The 22,045-nt window shown below is 45.8% G+C and overlaps 1 protein-coding gene across 1 annotated transcript in view; it reads left to right on the top strand.

Annotated features, from left to right (window-relative positions):
• Positions 1–22,028, top strand: part of LOC147204607 (transmembrane protein 132B) — a 100,502-nt gene extending 78,474 nt beyond the window's left edge. Inside the window, exons 5-16 of the mRNA XM_086111740.1 lie at positions 40–226; positions 5,363–5,506; positions 14,710–14,927; positions 15,689–15,752; positions 15,834–15,965; positions 16,290–16,367; positions 16,614–16,676; positions 16,873–17,001; positions 18,348–18,476; positions 19,109–19,408; positions 19,478–19,728; positions 19,889–22,028. Coding sequence (XP_085967866.1) covers positions 40–226; positions 5,363–5,506; positions 14,710–14,927; positions 15,689–15,752; positions 15,834–15,965; positions 16,290–16,367; positions 16,614–16,676; positions 16,873–17,001; positions 18,348–18,476; positions 19,109–19,408; positions 19,478–19,728; positions 19,889–20,477 — 2,284 coding nt within the window. The 3' untranslated portion in view covers positions 20,478–22,028. The remainder of the gene's footprint in view (positions 1–39; positions 227–5,362; positions 5,507–14,709; positions 14,928–15,688; positions 15,753–15,833; positions 15,966–16,289; positions 16,368–16,613; positions 16,677–16,872; positions 17,002–18,347; positions 18,477–19,108; positions 19,409–19,477; positions 19,729–19,888) is intronic.
• The last annotated feature ends 17 nt before the right edge of the window (positions 22,029–22,045 follow it).

The raw sequence follows: 22,045 nt of genomic DNA, 5'->3' as shown, positions 1-22,045 counted from the left end.
ATAATTTCTAATTGCACCGTGCCATTTTCCCTCCCCCAGGTTGGAAAGTCCGTCTTACGAGGTGATGCAGTTGGACTTCGAGGTGGACAACGTGATCACCTTGGCTCCCACCCAAACTTTGCACTGGAGCGTGGAATACGCGTCGGGAGCGCCGGCCTCCGCCGAGAGAGTCTCGCACCTCTACGTCAGCAACGCCGACATCCGGGGCATCGTACCGCTCGCGCAGGTAAACTTCCCTTCTTTATCTACCCGGTTGTTAGTCTTCCAAACTTACTCCTTTGTCCTCCTCTTCCTCTTCCACACCCACTGAATCGATCTTCTTCACCTAATCTCCTCATCTCCACCCGAATCATTCCTTCTTTTTCTGTACCAGATGGCCTACTTTTCATTTTCTTTTTCCATACCTGGCTGACTTTATTATAGAGCAAACTATTCTTTCTTCTTCTGTACGTAGTTTTTCCCTTTCTTCTTCCATATCTTGCAATAGTGTTTCAACAAACAGGAAGAAGTGAATCCTTACATTTTCGTGGATTAAAAGGGGACCTATCCTGTCTGCCCAAAGCAAAAAAAAAATCGTCACCGAGAGGTAAAAAAAAAAAACAAAAAACAAGAGAATGAAATGGGGCATCGAGCTGCTGCAGATGCTTTTGAAAGCTCTCTCGCTTCCATTAGCGGCAAGCTAATCTGGCCTGATAGTCCCTCCTTCAGACAGCAAAGCCCCGGTGAGAAAAGCCAATTTGGCGTGGTGGGGCATCTGCCGTCGCGACACACCACACAGACAAAAAACATCACTGCAGCCTGCACTCCAAAACAATCAGAAACGTGAATCTCCTGTTTTTGTCCCATTTGGGGGGAGGGTTTGGTTTTGTTTTGTTTTTGTTCAAATGTGACACACAAAATGTGATAAGACTTCAAATGACAATGAAAGTTCTGTCTCCTGATCATGTTGGTCATCAGTCGATCGGTTGGTCAGTTTGTCTTTCGCTGGGTCTGTTGATATGTTCGTGTGATTCGTTTGGGTTTTAAAATAGCTCCCCCCCCCCCCCCCCCTCCCAGAGGAAGTACATCATCCAAATAGACATAATGGAAAAGTGCTCCTCTTCTTTAAAGGGAATGGTCAGGATGTGCCTCTGAGTGGCTGAAGCTAAAACAAGGTAAAGAGCATTCCACTTGTTAGCTTGTTAGCAGGGGGCTGGGAGGGGGGGGGGGGGCTACGCTACATCAAAGCCAAGGGAGGTCCGGAAAGGATCTGTTATGGTGTTTTAGCACATAAACTGGATGAGTAATAACGTTCTATCGCGTCTCCGACCGCCGCCATTATGCGTCCTCGCTCGCTCCCCCGCCGCTAAAAGTAAAAGCCCAAGCGTCCCACAGGGGGGTCTGAGAGGGAAAGAATGAATGCTGTTCTTGTCGGCCATCTTTTATTTATTCAACGTTGCCTAACCCGTTCCTGCTTCTTCGCCGCGCTTCAAACAAAAGTGACCTCGCAAAAGTTACAATCTAGTTCTGTCTCGATCCCGCTCCTTGCAAAAAGCTGAGGATCTCGGACTTTGGGCGCGTAAATTCCCGATGTCCTCTTTGACCAAAGGGAGCGCAAAGCGAAGACTGTTTCGCTCGCTTCTTGCACGAGCAACACGATTGACATTCAGGACAAAGGTTTGCGGACACCGCCCGTTCTTTTGGGCTTAAAAAGTGTCCCGTTAGTTTTGTCCAAGTGGTGGTGATTCATTTGGAGTCTGACAGATCACAAGCAGGCAGCGTGTCACTGTTTGCTCCAACTAATTACTCTGTCCAACAACACACTTGATGACAGCACACACACACACACACACACACACACACCGCCGCCGCCAACTCAACAAGCCTGAGGTTTAATAATCTGATGGTAATGAACATTGTCGTCGTGATAATAGGCATTCATCCCTGACAGATCGCACAGCGTTTTCTGGCATTTTCTTACTTGGTCGCTGAACGATACAAACAAAGTCATCGTTTAAAATGGGAATATTGGGCGATGGGTGCGCAGCGGGGTTCGAGTTTCGCATTTTCCTTGTGAGCACAAAGCGGCACTTCTTTCGAGGTTTTAAATTACAGCCACCGCAATAGTAATTTGTGTCTTTTGTGTGACAAGTTAGCTCACTGTGCTACTGATGAGGAGGATGATGATGATGATGATGATGATGGTGGTGGGCATCGATTTTAAACATCATTTAATTTCTTGTCAATTCAAATTTGTGTTATTTTCCAACCCAAATGTGACCCAATCCACCACGAGGGCGCTGCGCCCAAGGATCACGGCAATGCTCCGTTCCCATTGGCTACCTTCCGCCCACAGTCAAATCATCTTCGTACGCCGCCGTGCACTTGCAGTGAATTGTTACTACAATGAAAAAAAAAAAAAAAAACATTCGTGGTAACGGGTTTCGTACTGGTGTACCTAATGAAGCGACTGCCGAGCATGCGCGCTCGGCCGCCCGTGAATCACACGTTTGACATCTCGACATTTCCGTGCTCATTAAAAAAAAAATTGCAATTGGTCCTTTAACAAGCTGCACATCAGATTTGCACGCGCGTGCCCCTCCGCTGACTTTACTGCTTATTAATGCCATGTCACGCCGTAAACAACAAACACACTCACACACACACACGTCCCCACAAGGAGGTAGGAGGCGTGAGGCGCCATATGTTTCAGATGGCTTCACATCTTTCCGCATGGCCGCGCACAAATTAAAGCACTTTTGATTTGATTCTTATTATTGTCCTTTTACGAGCATCTCGACCGGTGCGAGCGGCAAATATGAGAGGAGGAGCGAGAGCGAGCGAGCGCGCACGGCAAGTGGACGGTAAATCACGCAAACGAATCGACGGGATAAAAGGCCGTGAGACGGTCTCACGGTTGTGTGATAAAACAACATTTAAGAGGCTGCTTTTTATGTGGGCTACCGGAAGACCGAGCAGATACATTTTCAAGGATGTAAAAGTCGACACACCCCTGGTCAATTGCCAGTTTTTTTTTTTAATAATTAAAAAAAAACAAAACAAGCTCAATCCTGTCGTGAATTATATTGTGATCGGCAACTGGGGGGAATTCTAAACAGTTGCAAACAGCACTCGGGGTTAGCAAAAATAATCCAAAAACTTCAGACTTCTTTGACTCCTCTTGATGGCACATTGGGCTAAAAGCACACCGCCATTTCTCAACCCCCTTATGTAAAGCAACGGTGCCATCAAGAGGAGTAAAAAACATTTACAATTGGTTCATGAAGCAAATTTGAAGCTTCATTTTCCCATCACACTCATTTAGCTTGCTTTTGAAATAACCACCATAATTTAAATGGGGTATTATTCTGTCTCTGTCGAAACTTTGTTTGTCCAACTTATTCCGCAGTCAATCGGACCATAATTACTTGAAATTCAAATTCAAGTTTGTATACTTAACAAGACTTTGACAGTCTTTTAATTGGGACCAAATGAGTTTAGATCGCTACCTTCAACAGTCACTTTTCTCAGCAGCACGCACACACACACACACACACACACACGCACGCATGGGCGCGCAGGCATGCTAACGGTTGTGTGCGCCGTCTTTCTCAGACTCACTCAAGTGCGTACACGCATGCACCTGAATACATTTGAGACATTTTTCCGAGAGAAAAAAAAAGATCTCAACCGGCGATGCTTGTCAACAACGCACTGATCGTGTGTGTTGCTAATCTGGTGCATCAGTGTGTCTGGGGACACAACAACAACAACAACAAAAACAACGAGAACCGACGCCTTGAGTAGCCACTGGGTGACATCACGGTGCACTTGCAGCCCGCAGTCAAGATAGCGACGATGCGGATGTGATCTTATCGACACATTTCATCACATGACGCACGCACGGCGGGTAAACATTTCTCTTCCCACTCAGCCTGCAGGCAGAACCTTTTCCTTGATATCTTCTTTCACCCCCCCCCCCCCCCACACACACACCCCTCGCCCACCTTCTTTTTTTAATTGTCTTTGTCATGCTTTTAATCCTCTTTATTCCCTCCTGGCCGCCTCCTCCTCACCTGTTCCTCATCTGCTTGTAGCGTGCCAAACATTTCGCCGTTGTTTTTCCACGGGATTCAAGTGTGTACTTTGGGGTCATGAAATGACTAAATGATCTTTGACGTGCCCAAAAGCACATATTTTGGGGTATTTGCATTGGTATTGACGTCACAACAAACGTACACTCGGGTCTTTGAAGATATCGGGGTTTTTTCCAGCGTTAAATGGTTAGTGATGTACACACACACACACACACACACACGCACAGAAAAAAGGTTCTACATAATGTTTAGAAATACATCGTCTGCAATGCTATGCGACGCACTGCTATGCTAAGCTATGCTAAGCTATGCCGCACGCTAACCCTGTAAAACGAAGCAGGACTATTTTGTGGAAGCAGTGCAGTTCATTTTCTGTATTTTTATGGTTATTTATAATGGCTGAGTTGCCCTGGCGGGTCTAATAACACTCACAAAGCTGCCATCCACAAACAATAACCCATAATCATGAGTGCGCGCGTGTGTGTTTGCGTGTGGATAAATGCCCCCTTTTGAAAGAGTGGCGGCGTCTAATCGAGATGGACGCCGGCAGGTCGGCCAGCGTCTAATCGCACTCCAGCACTCTGATTATAATCATCAGCGTTTGATCCTCTCGTGTTGAGCAAAACATGTGCCCGAGGTCTAGCGATGGAACCGCCAACTGATTCATCGACAGCTAATCAATCATGAAATGAACTGAAAGCTATTTTGATCATCAATTCATTTTTGTCGGGACCTTGTTTCACGTCAAATGATCCAAATCCTCAGAGTGACAGCCATTTGACACGAAGAAACCCGAATCCTGCCATTCACCATGAAACCAGACCAGGCTGAATATTTGGTGTTTTTCAAAATAAGGCCTTTGCAAGCATCTGCTTTTACTTCGGAAAGCAACTAGCAACATTTTTGCTGATTTCATGACGTTAAACCAAGTCAGTCACAGAACACATTCGCTCTTTATAATTGTGCCTTCTCTCCACTGTCGATTTGAAATAATGTCACGTTTTGAAGAAACCGATTCATCACTGACGACACAATAATTGCCTGATGTTTAAAAATATTTATTCGATGAAAAATCGTTTGTTGCAGCTCAGCTCGAGTTCAGGCTGTCGAACGTGCCTCGACTTACCAAGCGACTGCTAGGAAATTCAGAGTATTCAATTTGCAAGCTCGGTTCCAGTCACCTGAAAAAAATGGAGCCAGAGCGCAGAATGACGACACACGCAAGGTCTCGTCGTAGTTTGTAACATATGCGTGTGTGTGTGTGTGTGTGTGTGTGTGTGTGATAGGACACGGAGGTGTTGAACACGGCCATCCTGACTGGTCGCCGGGTGTCTCTGCCCGTCAAGTTGGTGACGGTGGGGACGGACGGCCAGGTGAGGGAAGTGGACGACTCGCTCAGCTGCAGCTCGGCCGACGTCCACGTGCTCAAAGTAAGTGTCTTTGATGTCCAGCCGAATAGCTTCATCATAGACTCCGTTTTTGAAATTAGAAGCCACGTTCTTTGACTCTGATCCGTCTTTGATATTTCGGAAAATGCCCGCAGTATTTTCATCAAAGGCTGCGACGTTGAGAAAAAGAACATTTGGGTTCTTTCATGCACGTCTGCTCGTTTTGTCGACGACGAACAAAAGTGGTTCGCGGAAATCAATGACATTTTCTTCAATGTTTACAAAACGTGGAAAAAGTGGAAGACTAAATTGTCTTTGATGTTTCCCAAAAACACAGGACGGGTTCATCAAAGACTGCACTTTTGTCATTTTTCCAAAGATGTAAGTTATGTTGTATGATTGACTCGATTAAATAAAAAATAAAAAAATTGAAGACTAAATGGTTCAAGTTCAGGACAACGTATTTTGCAACTCTCAATTAATTGACTTTGTTGTTGACAAAAACGTCGCATCAGTGCCTTTGACGGTGGCGAAAAGCTAACTCAAACTCATTCAGTACCAACCAATTCTGGACCAAGTCTGAAAAGACGTTTAAAAACGTCTTTGGGAGTGAATGAGTTTTAATTGAAGCTTGAATTCTCTTCAAACTTTCGTAAGGCTTGCGATGGAAGAAAAAAAACAAAAAAACAGATGTAACATCAGCTTGTGAAGGACGGGCTTGTTGGCCAAGTGTTTTTATTTTCAGGTTTTTTTATTGTCCTTGTGCCATGTAGACCAGGTCTCAACTTTTACTGGGCTAAGAGCTGTGTGGTTTTAATTCATTTTGAGCAGCGGAGCCTCTAATGACTCCATTCATTACGTTACTGGCCTCCTCGGTAATGATGATGATGACGACGACGACGATGGCGGAAATTTCCAAAGCTTGGTTAAAAATGGCCTCTTTTGACAAGTTTCCAACGGCGCTGCTTGTTTTTGGCTCATTTTTCCGACTGATGGCTCCTGACTGATTCACATTTCCGAGATTGAACTCCGGCAAGTATTGGAGCGCGTGCAATCGCTTCGTTAGGTTCAGTCAAAACTCGGAACTTGTCTTTGTATGACTCAACTCTTTCAAAGAATAAAATAAAATAAAAATAACACAACTATCGGTGCATACAAAGTGCTGTCGATGGAGTAAAAATGAAAGACTTCTTGGATGTTGACAAAAACACGGATGCTGATTACGCATTCTTTGACATTGACAAAACTGCATCTTTGTTGCAGACAAAGAAAAACTTACATTTAATCTAAATTGTCTTTTATACACAAAAACATGGACTAAATTATCTTTGCTTACCGAAACATCAACATTGCTTTGGTGTTTATTAAAAAAAAAAAAATTTTTTTACATTGATTCTGAATTGTCTTTGATATTTTCAGCAATGTTAATTTGTAAGACTAAAAAGTGCCTCTGTTTGCAAAAACAAAACAAAAAATAATCTGAATTTTGTAAAGACAAAAATGTTTGGGGCATTTATTAAGACTCGAAAGCATCTTTGCCATGTTCCTTGAAGATCAAAACAACAAATGTATGCCAGCTTTGTTAGCATAGTCAGCGTTTGAAAGCACCGACGTTGACACTACTTTTTTTTTTTTGCATCCAAAAAAAAAAAAAACATGTCCATTAGGTCAATTCAAGACTTGAAATTGTCAATCACCGACCGCAACATGTCTTCACAAAACAAATGATGCCGACTCAACAATTGTCTGTGATGCTTCAGACTGCAAATTGTCTTTGATATTTCGAAACATTACACATTGGGATTGTCATCGCCCTCCCCCCCCCCGCCCCCACCCCCACATGCCCGATTTTGATCATCTTGAGTCAACTGCCTTTGAACGTTTACCAAATCAAGTATGCAGCATTTCTCTTCATTGATGTGTACAAAAATAAAAAAAAGTGCGCTCACTTCCAAGAGTGGCTCAATTGAAAACAGGCTCTCTTTTCAAATCCAATGAAAGAATTCGAGTGTGCACAAAGACAACAAAGTTAAAAATCTATACGCGCGGTAAAGCCGTCGTGTTTATGGCGCCCAAATGTGGCAAATTCATCCGGCCGTAAAAACTTTAAAGTGGCGGCGGGCCACGCTAACGCTCGCGCTAGCCGCCGCCGCCGTAGCGGAGGAATGTGCCGGTGCGGCCAAAGTTAGAAGATTGATTCCCCCGACGCGGCGTCGCCTTTGTCCTCGGGAAGCGCAAATGAAACGCGCGCTCGCTGTGACACTTTCAATGCCGAAATGATTTCCTCGCGCCGTCCGACAGGAGCCCCGCTCTTTAAGTGCGATCAATAACGCCGGCAACAGAGGACACTCATTTCAATGCGCGTCTTTGAGTGTGCGCTTGCTGCTAAAGATTGAGTCCATGTTTTCCTCACGCCCGCAAAAACATGAAGCCTGTTCTCGCTCCTGATTGGACTTCCGAGTTATTCGAGGGGAGCCAAATTGTCTTTGATGTCGAGAATAAAACGTTCTTGACAGTCTATATGGTGACTTCAAATACCTTTAACTCATTCACTCCCAGTGACGTTTTTAAACGTCTTTTCAGACTTGGTCTAGAATTGGCTGGTACTAAGGTGGAGGAAAAAAACTAATGAACCAAAAAAAAAAAAAACATGCCAGTTTTGCAGAGGACTGAAACGTGTTGGTTTACTTCAACACTTTGGTTTGTTTTTTTGGAGGACTCAGAAGTGGCTTTGATGTGGACAAAAACACCGTCCGGTGGCTTTCTTTTTTTGAAGACTCCCCAAAAAAATCGGCGGCAAAGTCGCGTACCCCGGGTTGATTTTGAAGTGAAGAGGTATCGTGGCGTGAATTTCAAGAGTGACGCGCAGCAAGCTCGACATTTGGGCGTCCTTGTGCTAATTACTCGTTTGCTTGTATTTCCTCTCGCGTTGTCGTGACTAATTTGCTTGGATGACGTTGATGCGTGCGCGCGCGCGCTTTAAGAGAGCTGTTTGTGCACGGATGGACACGCGGGTGATTAAGAATTGATCTGAGCGACTTTTAATAAGGCACTCGCCCGCTTTGACACGCGTGATCTTTACACGCGCGCGTGTCCTTGGAAAGTGCGTGCGTGCGTGCGTGTGCGTGCGCGCGTCTGCACACACCTTTCACCTACTGGAACAGTCCTCGTCACTTTCGCACCCCCGCCCAATAAATGCAATGCAAGTTGAAAGGAAGCCTCATCATCATTCCACGACTTGCACCCCCCCCCCCCCCCCTCCTTGTTTGACATCGTTTTTGTTTTTGTGCAAGGTGGCAGTTGTGAGGAAAATTACAAGGGCTCATTAAAGACCTGATGGTTACACGAGAGGTTGGTGACAATTTCCAATTGTAACCTTACCCCCCCCCCCCCATGGCCACCTTCCCCCATAAAATAACAACATAGGAGAAGTCATTTCAAGAAAATCATTTGCTGCTTTCTCTTCCTTTTATTTTATTTTTTTGCAATTGTGCTCTTGATGGCGTCGACTTTTTCCTCTCCACGATAAATAACGTTGACAATTCCGTCAGTCCCCGAGAAACGGCCGCCCTACGTCTTTGCTACACTAGGAGGCGCAAATTCCCTTTTATTGGGTCTCGTGGGCAGGCTAATCTTGGATCTTTTCCGCGCTGCAACCACGTGGCACTCTAAAGCACCTGCAGTGGTACGTCGTCCCAGTTCACACGTTGGATGTCAAGTCAGATGTTAAAGAAAAAAAAAAAAAGATTCTCCCTCATCGCTCGCTCTTCCATCTTTCTTTGCATGATGCAAAAGCACTCAGAGCCAACAACGAGGCACCCCGAAGCATTCAAGCCAGTGCGTTTTTTTTTCTCCTTGCGCTGGTCCACAAAAATTAAAAAAAATTAAAAGAAAGAAAAAAAATAAAGTTCATACCAACAGCATTGAACGTTTAAGAGCATTTCTTTTGGGCTACTTTTTGAAGTATGCCTTCCTCATCGCTGATTGTCACGCTCGTGTTTTCAGTCAATGCGGATAATCATATAACCTCACTAAAAAAGAAAACCTCACTGGTGCAGTTCTTCACCTGAGAGGGTGCTCGCTTCAGATTTTTTGATAGTCACTCTTAGTTGGAGTTCACGTCATGCCGCACATGTGCAGAAGTTTTGAAAATCTGTGAAGATGAGGTGGCTCGGGCATCGGATTACGATGCTTCCCGGACGCCCCCCCCCCCGGTGACGTGTTCCGGGCATATCCGGACCGACAACAATATTTCAAGTTGTTCGGATCATTTGTATTGTGGCCCGCCTTCCTCTCCTGTGGAACTTTTCCCAGCCCGCTCGCCTATTGAACATTTTGACTTTGTTTTGACTCTCGCCGGTCGGCTCGAAGCGGCAACGCAATGAGCTCATAACTCCTCACTAAAGTGCGGCGGGAGTGCTGACAGCTTTTTTTTTTTTTTCTAAGCGCGCATCAAACGCCGCTTTTAAGTCCGCCGAGCGGACGCACGCAATGTCAGGCTGGTCGCCGACTGTCAGCGTGACCCAAAAGTTTCACTCCCGGTGGTGCCGCGCACTCATTGTGTCCACGCACGCGCGGTCCTCACGGAAAAATGTACAATACAATAGAGGTGTCAAGAACCCGAAATGGGATAGAAATTCGTACATTGGGAGTGTCGACTGTGTACATTACAGTCTGTGACATAATTATGTACATTCGAGATCATCAAGTGAAAACAAATGCCTTGCAAAGGTGACAAACCACCAACAAGAGTGTTGTTAACCAACCCGCCGTATTTCGAATGACGAAAAAAATTGTCACGTATATATAGTAGCTAGCCCCAGCTCACACGTTCGGTGTCACGATGTTAAAAGACAAAAATAATAATCAAATAAAAGATTCTCCCTCATCACTCTTTGGTCCATCTTAGCATGACGTAAGAACATTTGCAGCCAACGACGAGGCACTCTAAAATGTTCAAACCAATGTGAAGCGAGCTGTCACCCCCAGTTTTTGTCCGCTTGCCCCGGTCTACATACTAGCTCCCAAGTCGGATTTTGAACCCCACTCCTTGCTTCGCCCCCACATGCTATTCCACCGGTTTCTCTGTGACATGCACGCACTCACAGCAGACAGTGAGACACTCTCAAGCGGCCACCAGTGCCAAGCCCCCGTCCACGTGCTGGCTGTCACGGCGGATAAAATAGATGAATAAATAAAACAACAAAAAAAAATCCCCCTCCTTGCTCTTCCATTTCTCTGTGCGCGCACTCAGGGCTGACAACGGGGCGCTCTAAAACAGCCATGCCAACAGACTGTTTGAAATGAAGACGCATTCTGGTGGTCGAAGTAGGGCTCCACTGCTCACTGTATGTTGCAATCGTGCCAGACAAATGCTGACGCGAAAGAAAGCAACTTTCATGATTACATTGTGGGGGCGTGGCTAGTTGTGTGACTGGACAGTGTTTTAGCCACTCCCAAAAATCTGAAACGGTGAAAAGCACTATTCATGCTCCACATCGGAGTCCCGAATGTTCACATTGTCAAAATATATCTTCCAACATGTGTCATGGCATCTCTGAAATGACCTGACAAGATGATGTAAAGATGCTACGTTAGCGACGATCCACATGAAATCTGCCGTCAAGACGGTACCGTTAAAAGCGTTCACTATCCGTAAATGTGTGCGCGTGTGAAGTCCGGTCTGGCCGCCGAGTGTGATCCCTGTCACGGTCCATTAAACATGGTCGCCTGGGTCGATAACTAATTAGCTGCAAATTAGCCTGCTAGCTTACGCAGCCAGCAGTAGTCATCAACACTAAACAAATTGAATAAAGGGCCGTAAAATATAATTTCCTTTTTTTTCCTTTTTGGAATTTACCGAACTTTCCTCCAATTTTGCCCAGCGTTTGCAAACTTCCTAGCTCGGGTGTCTTATTTTCCCTCAGTTGCCTCAAAAGGGACGCGAGTGTTCGCGGCCACGCAAGCACGCTTCAACTCTCCCAACTTGTATGACGACAAAAGTCCGCTTGGACCGGCTTCAACTCGGACGATTCCGTATTCTTTGATCTCTTTGTCTCATTTAAATAACGCCGCGTGACAAATCAACAGACACACGTGTAAAGTTAAAACTGAACACGCGCACACACACTCTGAGGCCACGCAAACAGACATATTGGGGCCAGCGTTGACTTATATCCCTATGCTAATAAGGCTGCTAAATCACACGCGCCCGCGCGTGCATGCGCACGCGCACACGCACACACACACACGCGCACACACACACACATAGACACACACCTTTTATTATTTAAGCCCACTTGACAGGTCTGAGAAAGAGCCAAACGAGAGGAAGTGTTTGAAGCTAATACCAAGAAGTAGATTGTATTTTTGCCGACTTCACACAAAAGGAGAAGAGGGAGAGTTGGGCGATTTTTTTTTTCCTTCTCTCCGCTCAGCATGCAACAGTGCAGCACAGTCCCAAACAATTAAGCGAGTCCCCCAACTGCAATTGGATTCAAGTTGGGACAAGAGCTGACGTTCGAGTCCACTTCACGGTGGCTGTGCTTGGTGTCAGGAGTGAGTTTTCAACCTCAGGCTCATTTTTTTTTCTCTTTTTTTTATTTTTATTTTTTATCCGGTTAAAGGAGAGATGTATTTTTCCGGTTCTTATTGTTCCGGAAACAAAGTTTGGAACCATTTTAAGAAAAATCCTATGAAGGCTAAAAAAACTTTTTTTTCTACCTTTCAGATTTTACAAAAGGCTTTTAGGCATTGACGCTGACATTTGGTGTCAGAAAAAGGATTCAAAAAGCATTTTTTGTTCAGCGCAATGCACATGGGAAATTGTTTTTCCTTATTTGATATCAGAAGTGGGATTGAAAACCGTACACATCCTTCAAAAAAGTGACACAAAAACTTTTCTTGTTCAGAAATCAGTTTTAGGTGTTTCACAAAAATTGGGGGGGGGGGGGGTCATGTGACTTGCTTTAAAAACATTTTCTTGTTCAGGTAAAAGTCACACTTTCATTATTGGAGTCCCAAAGAGGAATGTTTTTGATGTCGGAAATGGGATTGAACCCCCACATCCAGTTATGAAAACACAGAAGACATAATGTCAAATATTTTTTTTACCAGGGGGGGTTAATGTTAAGGAAATGTGAAAGCCACTGTGCGCGAAGTGGGATTCAAACCTCACACCGTTTTTATTCATCTTATTTAATGCAAATCGAAATGGAAAAAGAGATTTGGTTTCAAGTGTCTTGATGACGACTGCCTCAAGGATTAAGAATATTTGGTGTCTGAAGTGGGATTCCAAAATTGTTGTCATTTTAATCTGAAAAATACAACAAAAAAGGGTTCCATTTGAAGCCGTTTTGGGGTGGTCGCCTCAAGGGTAAAGCTATTTGGTGTCAGAAGCGGAACTGATCGATTCCTCTCTTTGAATACGACACGGCGGCTCGGAGGCGATTGGCCTCGGCGTGGCCCCTCTCAAGTGACGGACAGGTGAGAGGCGAAATCTCATCAGCGGGCCTGTTATCCAGCCCCCCTGAGGGCCCGCCCCCTTTCCGAGCGACGGGGCTCCCTGATTGGATGAGAGCCTCCCCGAAGTCTGATGGATGGGCTTTACCGCCGGCGCCGGCCAAACGGATGAGCGGCGAGAGCAAATGCAGACGGATGCGCGGCCTCGCGGAGAGGACAGACGTTTTTTTTGTTTTTTTTTTGCAAAACGCGCAGTTCGCCCACATTGAGTCAAAACGGGGCAGCCTGACTTTGGCTTTGGTCGACATTTTTGGGAGAAAAGTCAAGTGAATGTGCTCATCAAATTATGTGCTAATTGCCGCCATACCAGAAAAAAACCCCAATAACATTTCAACGTCACACATTCGAGCTTTGGTTTTGTATTCAATGAAAGGCGATTTTGAACACTGTTTCAAAAGGTTCGATAAGACGCTACATCAAATTGGCTTTTACTTGATCCTTTTTATTCTTAGGAATAAAATGTTCAAAAATTATTTAACATTGGTCATTGTATGCCCATGTACTTTCTTTAACTATGTATAGACACGAGAGTTTATCTTTTTAACATTTTAATGTTATACTTTTTTTTTTAATTAAATTTTTTTTAAATAATTTAAAAAGTGGAAATGATTTTCAAAATGTTTTATAAAATTTACTTGAACAATATTTTGGGGTAGAATAAAATGTTCACAAAATATTTAAAATTGGTTTTATTTGACCGTTGGATTCCCATTGGCTTTCTTGAAGTAAATAATTTCACGTTTTAATATTTGTTTTTTCATTAAATAATAATAAAGATTTTAAAACAAACCACAAAATGGATACGATTTTCAAATTGTTCACGTTTGTGAAATTTGCATTTCCGTTCTATTTTCACCAAGTTTTTTTCGTTAAATGATTTTTTTGGGCTTTTTTCTTTTTGCATCTAGTCCTTGTGTCCCTAATGAAGTGGCCCACCCACGCAGGGAGCGAATCGGCGTCGCATCTAATTAGCATATCGCGCTAATTGTATAGCATGCCACAGGAAACAACCCACACGTGTGATTGGACGTTTCTATTTCAATTCAGCGAAAGTAAGTTGCTCTCTTTTGAGGGGTGGCGAAAAAAAAAAAATGACAACGAAGCAAACGTGTTGTTTTGAAGCGGTCGAAAAGTTAGCCAAAAGTTTTCCCGCGATCGCTTTTGCGGCGCCGCCGGATGGAGTTTGACAGTTTGTTTTTTTTTTTCTTCTTCTCTTTCCCCCACCGCACACTTGTTGAACTGCTGAGGCCGCCGCTTTTCGCCTCGCGATTCCTCACATCTCGCTTTTGTCGTGGCGGTTGCTGTGGCAAAGCAACCCAGATTAAATCCATTCTTCAGTGTCCTCAAAACTCACACTCAGCACGCGGGCACACGATCACCGTGTGTGTGTGTGAGTGAGTGGCTTCTATTGGACGGAGGTTTTTAACTTGATTTCTGTTCACTATCTTAGTGCTGACTCTGCAAAAGTCACTCAACCTGCTCGGTATGAAAGTAGTGCTTCAAATCAACGGTTCGCAATTATATGTTCATCATATGTTTATCATCAACATGTTCAAAATAAAAGTACATGGAAAAGTAACTGCACAGCAAAGCAGGCACGTGCACACATAAACCCCAAGTGACTTAAAAGTGCCCACAGGCTCGCATGGCGAGCATCACGTAACCAAAAAGTTTTTTTTGTTGAGTTCCCCTTCAAGCGTCCATGTTGTTTTTTTGCGGCTCAGGTGTCCGGCAACTGCGACGAGGTTCTGGTGAACGGCAAAGAGATGCGCGGACGTCAGGGCGTGTCGGTGGCCTTCGCGTACATGCACCTGACGGCCAGCCTGTCGCTCAACGTTTGGGTGCCCAAGCTGCCTCTGCAGATCCACGTGTCCGACACCGAGCTCAGCCAGGTCAAAGGCTGGCGGGTGCCTATCGCCCCCAGCGCCGCCAACAGCAGGAGGTAACCGCCGCATTTTAACACGCGAGGACTTCGGTTCGGAAACGTTCGCACCCTCGGCGTCATTATCAAGGGAGCCGCTTAACATTCTCAAAATATTAAAATGCTGTCTTTGGTCGAAGGTGGCGGCGATTTTAGTTGTCATGCAAAAGTACATTTTTAAAAGTTGCAATTTTTGTGGAAAAAACATTGTGTGGGGGAAAAGGGTCTTAGCTCCAAGGTCAAATGACAAACATGAGATCTGTATTTAATAAAAGAAAAAGAGAGAGCGAGAGATTATTGTTATTGGGGAAAGAAAATGCTTGTTTTTGTGAAAACGTCTTTTTTTTTTTGGACAAAAAAAATCTCAGGTACCTTTTAGGGTCCTTTGGAAAACACTTTTCATGAAGAAATAAGATGCATTTTTAAAATTATTTCTTCATCCAGGTAAGGTAGCTTTTCATGAAAAAAAGACTTTGGTGAAACTGTTAAAAATAAAAAATTTTGTGTGTGTGGGCGGGGACTCTTTTTTTTTTAAAAAAATGCGTTATTCATGTCTTCAACAATTTGTTCACGAGAATAAATTTTTTGTGATACAAGCGTTGAAAAAAAATCAATTTTGGATGGAAAAAAAAGGTAAAAATCTTTCCAACGTTGTTTTTGGTGCAAAAATGACCCAAATGTGTGTTTTAACACCGTGTTATGATGCGAGCTTCAAGTACCATTGACATTGCAATGATAATCGATAATTTTTTTGTTTGTTTGTTTGTTTATTTTTTGGTCAGGCCGACGAGAGACAGCGACGACGACGAGGATGACGAGAGGAAGGGCAAAGGATGCGCCCTGCAGGTTCTCCTCTTTGCTTGCTTTTCACGACGTTACGCGTGAGAAAACAACGTTAAGCGCTGACACGTCTTTTTTTTTCTACAGTACCAGTACGCCCTGGTGAAAGTGCTTACGCACTTTGTGGCCGAGCCGTCCGACCCGGGAGGGGAGGTGGTCCGCATGCTGGGCGCCGACTGGCAGGCCGACATCACTCACTTGGTCCTTGATCAGCTCAAGGTCGACTGCAGTCGGACAACCGTTCTTTTTCAAAGAAATTAACTACATTTATATTTGGTTTTAACTCATTCAGTACCAGCCAAATCTAGACCAAGTCTGAAAAGACGTTTAAAAACGTCTTTGGGAGTGAATGAGTTCATTGTCAGTTTTATTATTGTTTTCGGATTATGGCTAAAAACTGCAGAGATTTTTCTGGGATTTAAAAAAAAAAAAATCTAAAGGTATCGACGTATGGTGGATATACCTGTCCACTCAACTGGCCACTTCATTAGGTACCAAATGAAATTGGGTTTACCTTCTAAAGTGACCGTTGTTTTTACATAGGTGGAAGATGAACGCATCGCCAGGCTGGTCGACGGGCGCGTTCTGATTGGCCGAGACCTCGGCATCACCACCATCCAAGTACGTGCCGCCAAGAATTTCGCCAGCGTTTGTACCTGTTGACATTTGTGAGCCTGACATTTCCATTTTCCATTTATACGTCGGCTCTCGTGTCACTCTTTGCTCATCCCGTCCATTTGTGAAGATACATATCACGCTTGGCATTCTCCCACTTTGGAGTTTGGCATTGAATCCAAGTGATCTGAAACGCGGACCTTCCGTTACAAAACCCCCCCCAAAAAAGTTGTCCTGTCTTTTGCTCGGCAGGTGTTGTCGCCTCTGTCTGACTCCATCCTCGCAGAGAAGACGGTGACGGTGTTGGACGACAAGGTAACAAAATGATCGCGAGAGAAGTGTTCCTGTGATAGCTGATGATCTGTAATATTGACTGGGACACCAACGTCATAATGACGGCAGTCAGCCCAGTGGTCTGCGTGACCTCGGGCCCGACAAGCCGGTGCAGAAATCAAAATAGAAGGCAGGGTTTTGGGCGGTCGGAATAAGCGGCGGTTCCTCCTGTGCGTAGGTGACCATCGTCGACATGGGAGTCCAGCTGGTGGCCTCGCTGTCGCTCAGCGTGGCGCCCGCCGGCGGCAATTGCCAAGCCATCCTGATGACCGCCACCGCCAGCCAACTGATGCGGGCGCCCAAACAGGTAGGAAGACGCACACTATGCTAGTGATGGACAACCGAAGCTTCATGAAGCACTTGATTGTTTTTCACTCCTCTAGAGGGCGCTCTTGGTTTAAAGATGCCGTGGAAATTTGAATACGTTTCCAATGCACTAACCTTTATATGTAAACCAAGAGCACTATCTGGTGGAGTCAAAAAATATCCCAAGTGCTTCATGAAGCTTCGTTTTCCCATCACTGCACGACGCATTCACTTCTTTTGAATTACAAATGATCCCAATATGTTTTTTTACTTTCTTTATGGAGAAAGTTAACAAAAATATATCTTTTTTTTTCACGCTACAAATAATAAACCTTTTAGAGAGTCTAATAATATGATTATAAGATGTTTTTTTTAATTGTGTGGAAAAGTAAAAAATATTTTTCCATAATGAAAAAAAATGCATTTTTTTAACATTAAAAACATGATTTCAGGCAAGAAAATATATTTTTGTGATTTGGGGAAATAAAACACATCATTTCTTAGATCATGTTTTTCCAGAGCAAAGCGCTATTGTGTGAAAAAAGTAAAAAATTCTTGGGGGAGGAAATTTTTCACAATCTCATGACAAAGTTGTATTTTCTTCACTGATAAAAGTCATTCAAGTCAAAAACATCTTGATTTTCCATGAGAATAACCCTTACAAATGTGTCTCCTGTGCACTTCGTACGGCTCTCGCGATCGGATTATTGCAGTTCTGTTGTTTTTATATCAAGGGGGGGGACAAAAAAAAAACGGAAGAGCTGACTTCTCCTACGGCGCTTTTCATATCTTTCCAGCAAAACACACAAACACAGACGCTCACACACGAGTAGATGGCAGGTTGGTGTGGAAGAAAAAGGCCCGAGGTCGCAATCAGCCAATCCGAAGAGTAATCCTCCACTGTGAACATCTCACGCTGCTTATCTGCCTTACATGCTAATCACGTCCTAATTAGCCGCATGCCTAACTTGCAGCCGCGAACACACTCAACTACTCAACTCACTGCGTGAGAGTGTAACGTGTACGTACTTATTTACCTGTGTGTGTGTGTGTGTGTGTGTGTGTGTGTGTGTTCAAGCAATGCCAAATTTGCGCTCCTATCTTGTTCCCATCTGTGCTATGATTTGAGGCGACATGCGCTTACCTCAATAGGAGGCAGGAAGGAGCTTGCCGCCATGACAAACCACGTCTGCATTTGTATTATTATGGATGGTTCGTTAGTTCGTTCGTTCGACACCATGTTGGTTTGCATCGGGTCCAAGTGGGACGAGCGAGGTGATATCTCCAGCAGGTGGCGCTGCGGTGAAAACGGTCAATGTTTTTCAAGCGCTCGGGACTCCATTTCAGGAAGCGGCCATCAGCGCTTGGATCCACTACAGCGACGGCTCCGTTACGCCGCTCGACATCTACGACCCCAAAGACTTCCTGCTGTCTGTGGTGTCATTGGACAACGACGTCGTCTCCGTAACCAATCAGGTGGGAGCTTCTCTTTGCGCTCTTTGCCCCGCAACCGCTCGAATTGTTGTTGCACCACGGGTCCGTCGGGGTGGCTCTGTTGGTTAGCCACTTTGCTATTTAGTTAGCTCATCACTCAGCCAGTCAGTGTGCTTGTTAGTCAGTGGCTCAATGAGTTATTTAGCTAGTTCATCACTTAATTTAATTGTTAGTTCAGTCAACGATTGGGCAAATAAGATGTTGGCTTGGCTCTTAGCGAGCGAGTGAATCGAAGGTTGCTTATTTCGGTAGTAAATGGATAGTAGCTATTCAGTTGGTGGATCATCCAATTATTTACAGCAACTCAGTGAGTCACTCATCTGTTTCGTCAGTAAGTTAGTTAGTCAATTAGGTCAGTAGTGAATTGTCAACAACTACTTTGTTTGTTAGTCAGTCAGCCCGTCAAGTTGCTTACTCAGCCAGCCTGTTAGTGAGTCAGCAATTTAGTCCATCTGTTACTTACACACATAGCTAGCAACAGCAACCAGTTAGTTTATCGGTCAACTTGTGAGTTAGCTCAAGCAGCCAACTGGCTCGTCAATCGGTAAGCTTATGAGTCAGGAAGGGAAACACCTTTCCCTTACGCTCTCTCATTGGCGGCGCGGCACCGGCAGGAGCAACACTGGCCCGTGGTGGTGGCAGAAGGTGAAGGCCAGGGGGCGCTGGTGCGCGTGGAGATGGTGATCTCGGAGACGTGCCAGAAGTCCAAGAGGAAGAGCGTGTTGGCGTCTGGCGTCGGCAACGTGGCGGTCAAGTTTGGAGCCGCCCGCAGCGACGGCGACGAGGGCGGGGCCCCGGCGGAAGGGGGAGTGGCGGACAACGACACCGAGCAGCTGAGAGTCGCAGACGGAGCCGAGCGGGAGTCCAAAAGTGTGGCGGTGGCCGTGGAGCGTGAGGAAGGCGCCATGAGGAAGGTGGGACGACGACAAAAAATGCGTCCTGAAATGGAAAAGGTCAAAGCTGACTTGCCGCTACATCGTCAGGTGAGCTTAACGACCAAGAGCACCGTCACCCATCGGGCGTCGGCCGGCAAACCCGGCGGCGGAGGTCCGAGCCGGGCGGAGGACAACGCCGGCAACCCGGCCCAAGTGGAGGTGCCCGGACCCTCCGACGGCGAGCTGAGCCAGACGACCAGGGGACTCTCGGACCTGGAGATCGGGATGTACGCCCTCCTGGGGGTCTTCTGTCTGGCCATCCTCGTCTTCCTCATCAACTGCGTCAGCTTTGCCTTCAGGTAACCTTTTCCTTTCCGACAAGGAGGAATACATGAAAAAGTGCTCGGCGTCGAGGACGACAGAAGGTCTTTGTGAACGCCTCCAAAGTGCCAACGATGCCCGATCCCATTCGAGTGTGCTTCTTTTTTCTCGTTGCCTTTCTGGCACGGGGACCCTCAGGTACCGCCACAAGCAGGTGCCCGTGCTGGAGGCGGGCGGCAACATGAACCACGCCCACGACTGGGTTTGGCTGGGCAATGAGGCCGACCTCCTGGGGGACCACCCGGACCACGCCGACCCCTGTCCGGCGGCACCGCCCGACGAATGCACCACCATCATCGACCGCGGTGAGGACGCCTACGAGGAGAGCAAGTACCTCCTGAACGGGGCGGGCACCGCCTCGGCCGTGGCCGCCGGCAGGGGAGGCGCGGGCCACCGGGGCGTTTCCCACAGCCAGACCTTACCCCGGGCCCTCCCGGACCCCCACCAGTGCCTTTCTGCCATCACCGCCGCCCGACGCGACGCCGAGCATCTCAACAATTCGCCCAGGGCGTCCGGCAAACGCAAGCGAGTCAAATTCACCTCGTTTGCCACCGTGCTGCCCAACGACCGCCACCAGGGCGGGGCCGGGGCCGGCGGCCCCTACGCCGACCCCTCGGTCCTGCTCGGCAAGGGCGGCGAGGACGACATCAAGTGGGTCTGCCACGACGTAGACATGGGCCAGTCGGAAATCAGGAGCTACATGGAGAGGCTACAAGACAATTTGTGACTGCACGGCGGACTTGGGTGGGGGGCTGAGAAAGGTCTGGGGGGCGGGGGGGTAGGGCGCCCAAGAAAATCTTCCACAATTTGAACACGGGCCAGTCGGAAATCAGGAGCGACATGGAAAGGCCACGAAACAATTGGTGACTGTCTGTTGTCGGATGGGGGGGGACGAGCGGTCACATTGTGGTCAGTGAGATGACTATTTGTAGGGGGGGTTGGAAGGGGGGGCGCAAGTGGTTCTGGTGCCCAGCAGGAACCAGGCATGTGGGTCTGGGTGAACCCATGAAGACAGCTCGCCTGTGATGCTTTCTGAATGAAAGCGCGATAGATGAAGGACGGACACAAAGGACTGACCAAGAATGTTGCGCCACACAAACAGGAAGTCGAAGGCAAGTTCATGCAATAAGAGACCCGAATTCAAAATGAATCAGTCAAACAAAACCATGTCCGTGGCCGCTGCCAGGAAACCATTGTGCTTTTCACAATAAAACCAATTAGATTTTGTACATTTATTTATTGTCACTTTCAAGAGGTCGGGTTCTGGTTCTATGTTTCATATTCCCTCTCTCCACAGTTTTTGAATGGAGTCATTTCCTGACTACAAAGTAAAAGCCTTGGGCGTCAAAAGTGGGGAAATGCGACACAACAGGCACTTGCACAACTCGCGAAGGAAGTGAAAGTAAAACTAAATCATGACAAGCTTTTATTTTGTAGGCAGTGGTGGGTAATGTGTACCAAGCAACCATCGATTGGCTTTTTTGTTGCCATTCCAATGAAGAGTTGCCACCTCCATTCGAAGGCTTTATTTTCTAACTGTATTTATTTCTCTGTACAAGAGGTCGGGTTTCATATCTACATATGAACATGTTTGTGTGTGTGTGTGTGTGTGTGTGTGTGTGTGTGTGTGTGTGTGTGTGTGTGTGTGTGTGTGTGTGTGTGTGTTTGTTTGCTTTTGTCATTTCCTGTCCACAAAATTGTTGAATGGGATCATTTCCTGTCTACAAAGTAAAAGACTATGGAAAAGAGTTGGAAGAAAATGAGCCTGGACTCAAACTTGCACAATTAGCAACAGGAAATGATTTTACTTCGTATTGTTTCAAACTTTACAAAAAAAAAAAACAACCTTTCAGCCAATGACAGGTCTTTCTGTCGACTCCTCCCATTGGGCGGAAAGACTTCCTGGTTCCTGTAGACAAGACATTGGACTACGGCCCATTAGAATTCTTTTTAGTTTATTTTGAAGTATAGTCTGGTTTTTCCCTTTGTTCTTTGCAAGTGTGTTCGACTTTTCTTTTAGGAATGAATTCTGATTATTTATTGAAATGAAGCACAGAGGTGACGGGCTTGAGGGGCGGGGCTAAGCACATGGGGGGAGGGGCTCACCTTTGTTGTTTTGTGTTAAAAGCTCAGGTGATGACGTGGAGAACAACGACAATAAAAAGCGATGACCACATTGTTGAAGAAGGCAATATTTATTATTTGTAAACTTTATTGAGTCAGAGTGCTATGTAATCAATCAGATGTTGTAAATAAATAAACAGGATCTTCAAAGAGATCATGAGTCGGACCTTT

This window comes from Hippocampus guttulatus, chromosome 5, assembly GCF_054856545.1.
Source record: "Hippocampus guttulatus isolate MCC_2025c chromosome 5, RoL_Hgut_1.0, whole genome shotgun sequence".
Classification (NCBI taxonomy): domain Eukaryota; kingdom Metazoa; phylum Chordata; class Actinopteri; order Syngnathiformes; family Syngnathidae; genus Hippocampus; species Hippocampus guttulatus.
This window is presented reverse-complemented; position numbering and strand designations above follow the sequence as displayed.